This window comes from Rosa chinensis, chromosome 2 (assembly GCF_002994745.2).
Source record: "Rosa chinensis cultivar Old Blush chromosome 2, RchiOBHm-V2, whole genome shotgun sequence".
Classification (NCBI taxonomy): Eukaryota; Viridiplantae; Streptophyta; class Magnoliopsida; order Rosales; family Rosaceae; genus Rosa; species Rosa chinensis.
In genome coordinates, this window is record NC_037089.1 from 66,867,544 (window position 1) to 66,876,121 (window position 8,578).

The 8,578-nt window shown below is 39.5% G+C and overlaps 1 protein-coding gene across 1 annotated transcript; it reads left to right on the forward strand.

Moving 5' to 3' along the window:
• Positions 1-2,886: 2,886 nt before the first annotated feature.
• On the forward strand, positions 2,887-6,246 carry LOC112184808 (pollen receptor-like kinase 4). The gene is made up of 3 exons (XM_024323044.2): positions 2,887-3,850; positions 4,248-4,937; positions 5,316-6,246. The coding sequence occupies exons 1-3, from the start codon at positions 3,145-3,147 to the stop codon at positions 5,954-5,956; spliced, it is 2,037 nt and encodes a 678-aa protein (XP_024178812.2). The 5' UTR covers positions 2,887-3,144; the 3' UTR covers positions 5,957-6,246.
• The last annotated feature ends 2,332 nt before the right edge of the window (positions 6,247-8,578 follow it).

The window sequence follows — 8,578 nt, forward strand, 5'->3', positions numbered from 1 at the left end:
GGTAGTGAGACAGACCCTATGCTTGCTTAATTCCATTTTCAGCTCCTCTTTTTTTCATCATACAATTCTAAAAACTTTCTTACAATGGCAAGTCTAGATGGGACTGTCCAATGGGGAATAGCTACTTCATAAAAATGCCTAAACCCAGGCTTTTCTGAAAAATTTGAAATGATTAAATTACCAAAACACCATTAGATTTTAAAACATTGTTTTCATATATATATTTCAAAATTATTTTACTTTTAGACACATTTTTCTTATAGTACATTGTACAACATTTGGAAACACTAATATATCCATTTTTTTAAGAAGAAACACTAATATATCCACAATTATGAAGATTTACATAAATAAGGACACGACACTAAAAAAAAGATCTCGTATATATCAATATGCATGCAACATACAATTTTCTGCACTAGCATTTATTTTTCAATCGGTCTCTCTCTCTCTCTCTCTCTCTCTCTCTCTCTCTCTCTCTTTTGTTTCCTTTTTTTTTGGGGCCGTGACCACTTACCCAATTTTAGCCCAAAAATTGCCCACTTACTCCACCAAGAGTTTTTTAACCTCATTTACCCAATCAAACAATATTTGACAGTATTACCCTCATTTTAATTTATAAATTACACTCATATATCTCTCTCTCTCTCAGACTCTCTCTCTCTTCCCTCCCCTCTTTGACTGCATCTCCGATTGCGAGCACCGCTGCCATGAGAAGAAAACATTCGCCGCGGTCGTCATCCGAAGCTCCACGCAGCAGCCACAGTTCTAGTCCGGGTCGGGGTTCTGACACCGTTGAGGCAATAATATGAATAATCCCAGTTCCGACATCATCCCCTTCTGGGGTCATGGGTTAGACTCGGCCTCCTCCTCCTTTCCTTCCTCTTCTTGAAGCGGGGATTGGTTTTGTTGATGAAAGAAAGAGCAGCGTGGCTGCCTCTTCGAGGCAATCTTTCAAGTTGCCACAGTGGAGTAGATGCTGGTTGGGAACTCGGCGACGGGCCAGGAGCGGACTACCATGGGTCTGATGGGTTGAGCGTTGAAGCTGTGCGCGACTTCAAGCTGGGAGCCGCGGTGACAAAGGCTTTGGATTTCACAAAGACGGCTATTAGGGGTGCTTATTTGAGCGCTGGCAGCCAAGCTACGACTCTGCTGATGGAGGATTCTGGCAGCGGCGGTTTTCTGGCGTGGATGGTCTTAGGGCTACAGGAGTCGAGCAGGCTTGGTGGGACTGCATCTAGAGTTTAGAGTTTGGGTCTCCTGCCTTTGAGCTTTGGACTGCATCTAGAGTTTAGAGTTTGGGTCTCCGTCCCTTGTCCTTCAGATCCGGTGCCCAGAGCAATTTCTGGGTGCCAGAAGCATTTTTTTTTTTTTGTACACTGTGAACCCAGTAGAATGAGGAAGGAATTGCAATGTAACTGTGGGGTTTGTTTGATGGTCTACTGGGGGCAGTAGACACATTATTGGCCCCCAGTAGACTTCGATATGAGGGACATGGATCACTATAGTGTGGTGTTTTGATAAGTTATATGTTGTTTTCTGTGTATTAAAGTCAAATTATCTGTGAATCCTACAAAAATGTGCATTTTTGGTGGTCTATTGGGAGGCAGTAGAAACATTAGACTTTGTATTGGGGGGCAATAATATGATTACTGGGGGGCAGTAATATGATTATAAATTGATCAATTGTTCCTGTAGTGTATTCATTTTGGTTTTGGGAGTTCATACAATTCACTGGACGTCAATAATATGATTTTTGGGAGGCAATAATATGATTACTGGGGGGCAGTAATATGATTACTGGGGGGCAATAATAGCCGGATTCTGGAATCCGGTCACCAGTCGCCGGAATCCGGTAACCATTCGCCGGAATTCGGTCACCGTCCGCCGGAGTCCGGTCACCGGTCGCCGGAGTCCGGTCACCGGTCGCCGGAGTCCGCGCCGGCCACTAGTCACCGTAGCACAGCAAGGTGGAAGGTGACTTCTCTCTCTAAGTGAAAAAGAAGGAGAGGGCAAAAAAGTCTCAAAAAAAAAAAAAAAAAGAATTAATTGGGTAAAGGGGAAATAATCCCTTAGAGTGTTTTGGGTAAATGGGGTTAAAAAACAGTTGGTGGAGCAAGTGGGCAATTTTTAGCCTAAAATCGGGTAAATGATCATTTTTCCTTTTTTTTTTCCTTAAGATGAAGTCATTACAATAATTATTGACCCTACTTCTTTGTTTTTAATCAAGAAACTGTCAAAACTGAACTGGACCTCATGGAGCTACTACGTATAGCTGACCAAAGCCACATTTCGCTTCCACCGCATCTGAGCAACAACCTGGAGGATGTTCCAAACACCAGCACCTAGCACAGACGTCCGCGATCAATTTATGGAGGAACTAACAGAGAGATTAAAACTAGAGAAGGCAATGGATCTTCGATGAAATTAGAAGTTCATGTTGTGTACAGGTCAAGAGGTACAGAACTACAAATTTAGAATTTTTTTTTGTAAATCCTATTATTTATACAACTCGTTTTCAAAATGAGACTTATGCGAGTAAACAAAAAAGTAACAGACACTTTATCCTTGTTAGAGAGTTGAACGAATCTAAAACCCTAATTAACTACCCAAAAAAGCAAAATATGTTACTTAAAAAAAAAAGTAAATCCCCTTCATGACATAATTAAATGATACATACGAGCTGGCTAGCTTGTTCAAAGGAATTTACATCGACTAGTCATGAAAACCTAAAATTGGCAATATTACAACCCAAACCATGCATGCGTGCTCACAAAATATAGCAAATTAACAACAAATTGAAATTGAAAGGCAGGCCTTAGATCTCTCCTGTCCGGAACTCAACCTCTATCTGACACACAAAAACAACCCAATTGCGCTGTCAACTTCATGCACACTAAGACCTTGTCAATTTCATGGACCATGGTTTTCTAATTTCTTCAACATCATCTCAGCACCTCTTCCCTCTTCCTCTTCTTTGGTGTTGGCCCTTCACGCCCACCACCCAACCCTCCTCTTCAATCCGTCAATCCCACCATCGTACGTGATCAAAAAATTAAAAGGCAACATAATCATCAGTTCATGCAATTGAGAGTATAGTCTGTAAACCTTAATACTGATACGTGCAAAACAACATTGCATGTTATGGGCGCGCATATGGCTATGGCTAGGCTTATGCGCGCACCAAACCCATCATTCCTGCTCGCTCTCATTGTAGCTACGCTTTCTTTTATGAATATGTTGTCTTTTGGTTTGCCGGAGACCACGTCCGACGCCCTGTTAAAATTCAAAAGTTCTTTGGGGAACAGTTCCGAAGCTCTTAGGAATTGGGGTAGTTCTCCGAACCCATGCAATGGTAACAGGGGGAATTGGGTCGGTGTGCTTTGCTTTCAAGGGAATGTCAGGGGCTTGAAACTCGAAGGCATGGGGTTACAGGGAACGTTAGATATGGAACCTCTCGCGTCGTTGCCATATTTGAAGACTTTAAGCTTCGCGAACAATTCATTCATAGGTCCGTTGCCTAATCTCACTAGACTAAAGAGATTAGGGTCGTTATATTTGTCAGATAATCATTTGTCTGGGGATATTCCTGATAATGCATTTGAGAATTTGACTTTCTTGAAGAAACTGTATTTGGGAAATAATGAGTTCTCAGGCAAAATCCCTTCATCTCTTGCCAAATTGCCAAACCTTTTCGACGTGGGGCTTGAAAATAACTATTTTAGTGGCGAAATCCCTGATTTTAAAAGTGGGGACTCAGAGAAATTATGGAGGTTGTATTTGGCTAACAATGAGTTGGAGGGAGAAATCCCAAAAAGCCTGAGAACGCAGGAGCCTAGCAGTTTTGCAGGTAACTAACTAATATTTCATGCATGCTTGTGATTTCTTGCTATACTTATAGATAACTTTGATGTTATGTGAATTCATATATATATATATGACACATAGTTGCAAATATATTGCAAGCCCTTATAATGCCTACATATGTTAAATTAGATGATACATTTTAAACCAACCAGCAATAAATTAACGATCGGCGCAAACCATAAGATATTATGTACTAAAACGCAAAGACTACATCTGCCAGATGTGAAATCTAGTACTCGAGAAAATTAAAGCAGATTACTCGCGGCCATTATACTAAGTAATCATGATACTCAAACAACGTGATCATTAGGATAACAATTTTTCACTTTCCTAACAATAATTAGCACCTTGAAATCTGAGTGATTTTAATCCAAATGCAGGAAATGAAAACCTATGTGGTCCGCCTATAGAAGCATGTAGCCCCTCTCCTGCTCCTGCTCCTACATCATCTCCATCGCCATCTTCGCCTCCATGTGGGGGATCCGGGGAACCATGCAGCCCTTCCGACCCTCCTACGAAGTCTTCATCTCTTGGTCTAAAAATAGCCTTGGGTATAGTGAGTATTCTGCTCCTATTAGTTATCATTGCTGTACTTTTGATGTTCCTCAGAAAGAGAAAGCAACAACCGGAATTAGACCAGGCGGAGTTGTTGGATGAATCCTCCAAGTACACAGCAGCAACCGCGAGCCAGATGGATGCCAAGTCTGTAGAAAATAATAATGTGAACAATCCACCAAGGAGGGGTGAGCAAGCAGGAAAGCTGTCGTTTGTGAGGGATGACAGGGACAGGTTTGATTTGCATGACCTGCTAAGAGCCTCAGCCGAAATATTGGGGAGTGGGAACTTTGGGGCTTCGTACAAGGCTTTGATACTAACTGATGCTGTAGTGGTCAAGAGGTATAAGCAGATGAACAATGTGGGAAGAGAGGAGTTCCATGACCACATGAGAAGGCTTGGGAGATTGACACACCAAAACTTGTTGCCAATCGTGGCCTATTATTATAGAAGGGAAGAGAAGCTCTTGGTTTCTGACTTTGTGGAGAACGGTAGCTTGGCTTCTCATCTTCATGGTAAGTTTGTTGTTCCAACTGATTATATTATACGCTTTGATATAGATATGCTTAACATATATATTACTAGCAAAAATAAAATAGCAAATTTGGTTCAATTTTTCTCATGACATTGTAAATCTGTAGAACTATTTCTGATCCATATATGGTACACGTAGTATCAATGACGAATCCACAATTGTTAGTGCGGCCAATTTGCCGCATGCCTCATTAAACTCTTCTAGGTCTCTTGATTATTTCTCCTATTAAATCCAAGATATTGTCCTTGGCTGTATTGATTTTTTCTTAAAATTAAGTAAGACGTAAGGTATAGGGTTTAGATGAAATGCTTCAAATGGACCGTTCACCTTTGTATTGGATTTTTGTTATCTTTTTCAGGCAATCACAATCTGCATAAGCCTGGACTTGACTGGCCTACCCGTTTGAGAATAATCAAGGGAATAGGAAGGGGCCTGACATACCTCTACAACACACTCCCAAGCTTGGTTGTACCTCATGGTCATCTGAAATCCTCCAATGTGCTTCTGGACGAAAACATGGAGCCTCTACTGAACGACTATGCTCTACTCCCCGTGATCAACATGGAACAAGCCCAACACCTCATGATGGCTTACAAGTCACCCGAATACGCGCGGCACCACCGGATAACAAAGAAGACCGACGTGTGGTGCTTCGGGATAATCATGTTGGAGGTGTTGACAGGCAAGTTCCCAGAAAACTATCTAAAGCAAAGTTATGACAGTAAGGCGGATTTGGCGAGCTGGGTGAACGGAATGATCAAGGAGAAGAAGACTAGTGAGGTGTTTGATGGAGAAATGGGGAATGTCGGTGACAGCAAAGGTGAACTTCTAAAGCTGTTGAAGATTGGAGTGAGTTGTTGTGAGGAGGATGTGGAGAGAAGGCTGGACTTGCATGAAGTTGTTGCAAAGATTGAGGAGTTGAATGAGGGAGAAAGTGATGGGGAATACCGCTCAAGTGTTTCAAGTGAAGAAGATGATTATACTTCTCAGGCTGTGTGATTGCGACAACTATGGAGTTACTTCTAAATAGCATTCCATGTACTGGCTGGTTGGGACTTGGGGAACTTATCCATGTGTAAAGTACTGGGTTTCAGCTAGTTAGCCTTCATTCATTCATTCCCCTAAGATGAAGAATGTGTAGGAAGATATGGAAAGCAATGAAGAATGTTTAATTTGTTTTTTTTTTTTTTGTGTTATTTTTCTTTTGGATGAGAAGCGTTTTTTATTGTGTAGTTGTTTGGGGATGATTCTTGTATCATTTTGGTGGAATTAATTAGTTTATGAAACTAGATAGATGACATTCAATCTTTCTCCTTCGTTTTTCTTATTTTGAAAGATTGGAGCAATTGCCCTCCTCTCCTCCTTGGGTTTTCCCTAAACTTTTTGTTTCACATATTATTTTTCAAACTCCAAATACCCACATTTCAATGATTTCAGCCCTAAAATTAACTTCAAACAAAAACAGTATCCCTGCAATAAACTGCATGTTATTAGGAGAAAAATGAGATTTTTATAAGGGTAAAAACTCTAAATGGTACCTGAACTATTGAGAAAAGTATTTTTTGGTACCTACAATTTTTTTTTACCCTAAATGGTATCTGAAGTATTGCACGGTTACCAAATATAATACTTCGTTTAACTTTTCCGTTAAAGTAGCCAACGTGGCATGAATTTTTTTAAATAAAAACTTTAAATGGTACCCAAACAATTGCAAAATATATTTTTTGATACCTATAAATTTTTTTTTACCCCAAATGGTACCTCAAGTATTGCCCAAAAATTTTTTTGTTGATGAATTTTTAACTAAAAATAAATAGTTAATTTGATGAAATATTAGATTTTTTATACCAAAACTTGTATTGTTTCAACCTATTTGTAATACTTATTCCTATGAATGAATATCATGTTATGATGAAAAAAAATAGTAAAGGCGTAATACTTGAGATACTATTTGGAGTAAAAAAAATTACAGGTATCAAAAATATATATTGTGCAATAGTTTGTGTACCATTTGGAGTTTTTTTTTTTCCTCAAAAATACATGCCACGTTAGGTGATTTTAACGGAAAAGTTAACGGAGGTACTATATTTGGTATACTTCAGGAACCATTTGGAGTACACAAAAATTCGTAAGTACCAAAAAATACCTTTCTGTTTAGGGAAAATTTCATGAATGGTACCCAAATTATGGCTCACTATGCATTTCGGTACACCAAGTTCCAAAACATGAACTTTGGTACCTGAGATTTCAAAACCGAGCCAATATATGTACACGACGTCAATGACTTCGTCAGTCTGCATGCCATTACGCACATAGTGAAGGGCAAAATTGGTTTTTTATTTCTCAACGGGTTTCCTCTCTCTCTTCTCAAACTCCTCTCTTTCCTTTTAAACGACTCTGCTACCCCAAACTAGCAGTGGCCTCCGACGAGAAGTACGGATTCAAGAGGCCTATGCTTTTAGTCATCACTTGAAGAATCAGAAGCACCCGATTCTGATCTAGAATCATGACCCCTTGTTGAAAAACAAAAATTACAGTGCCCAGTTTTACTAGATTATTTTGAATGCCTCTTCAAAAAATAATAAGAGATAAGAAGAGAATGCAATGCAGAGGCGTGTAGCCTTGGCACACTCAGCCAATTCAAAAGAAATTCAAATTGCTGTTGAACCAGCAAGATTAGATCAGCTCAAAATACAGAGGAATAGTGATCAGTTTGGATTCTAGTATGACCATCAATTACGGTGGAAGCATGTTTTGGATAAAATCCACCTCTTGCAAATTCAAAGGTGGGTCAAAGTTGGAGGTATGAAATAGTTTTTAAACAAAGTCACTCCAAACCTTATGTAGAAAACAAGACAGTGAGGATGATCAGTTTGTCATGTTCAATGAAAATCAACAACATGTGTTACGTGGAGCTTGCATGGATTAGTCCATTCAAATTTTCAAACGGTAATCCAATAGTTAGAGATCAGATACTCTCACCAAGTTTTGATCATAAAAAAGATAAAGTCCGGTAGCACAAGAAAGAAAGAAACCAGATGGAATCCCATCTTGATTCGTTGGTTTTGATTTTGAATATGATTATCATGATAAGAGTCAAACAGGATAGTATTGAGAGAATGAATTTTCTTGTATATCATTACACCCATTATGTGGTGTATATAAAAGGGTTACAATCGTACTACAACTATTGTGTACTACTGTACTACACAACACATACAAGGTAAGTAGTTATAACGATATATTCCCTTGTAATTTATTCCTAATAGGGAACAAAGACTCACACTAACACTCCCCCTCAAGTTGGCGCATATACATCAACCATGCCCAACTTGCTTAGTGAGTCATAAAACGCCTTCCTGGAAACTCCTTTGGTAAGTACATCTGCAAGTTGCTCTTCAGTTGGAACAAAAGGAAAGCTAATAATTTTGGTATCTAGCTTCTCCTTTATAAAGTGACGATCAACTACTACATGCTTAGTATGATCATGCTGTACAGGATTTTGTGATATGTCAATTGCTGCCTTGTTGTCACAATACAACTGCATGGAATTTTGAGTTTGAAACCTAGATCACGTAACAGATTTCTCAGCCACAACAATTCACACACTCCGTGAGCCAT

Excerpts from the sequence above, each read along its gene's own strand:
- LOC112184808 (XM_024323044.2), top strand. The coding sequence starts at position 3,145 with ATGGGCGCGCATATGGCTATGGCTAGGCTTATGCGCGCACCAAACCCA. Across the intron at positions 3,851-4,247 it reads GGAGCCTAGCAGTTTTGCAG|GAAATGAAAACCTATGTGGT; the intron begins GTAACTAACTAA and ends ATCCAAATGCAG. Across the intron at positions 4,938-5,315 it reads CTTGGCTTCTCATCTTCATG|GCAATCACAATCTGCATAAG; the intron begins GTAAGTTTGTTG and ends TATCTTTTTCAG.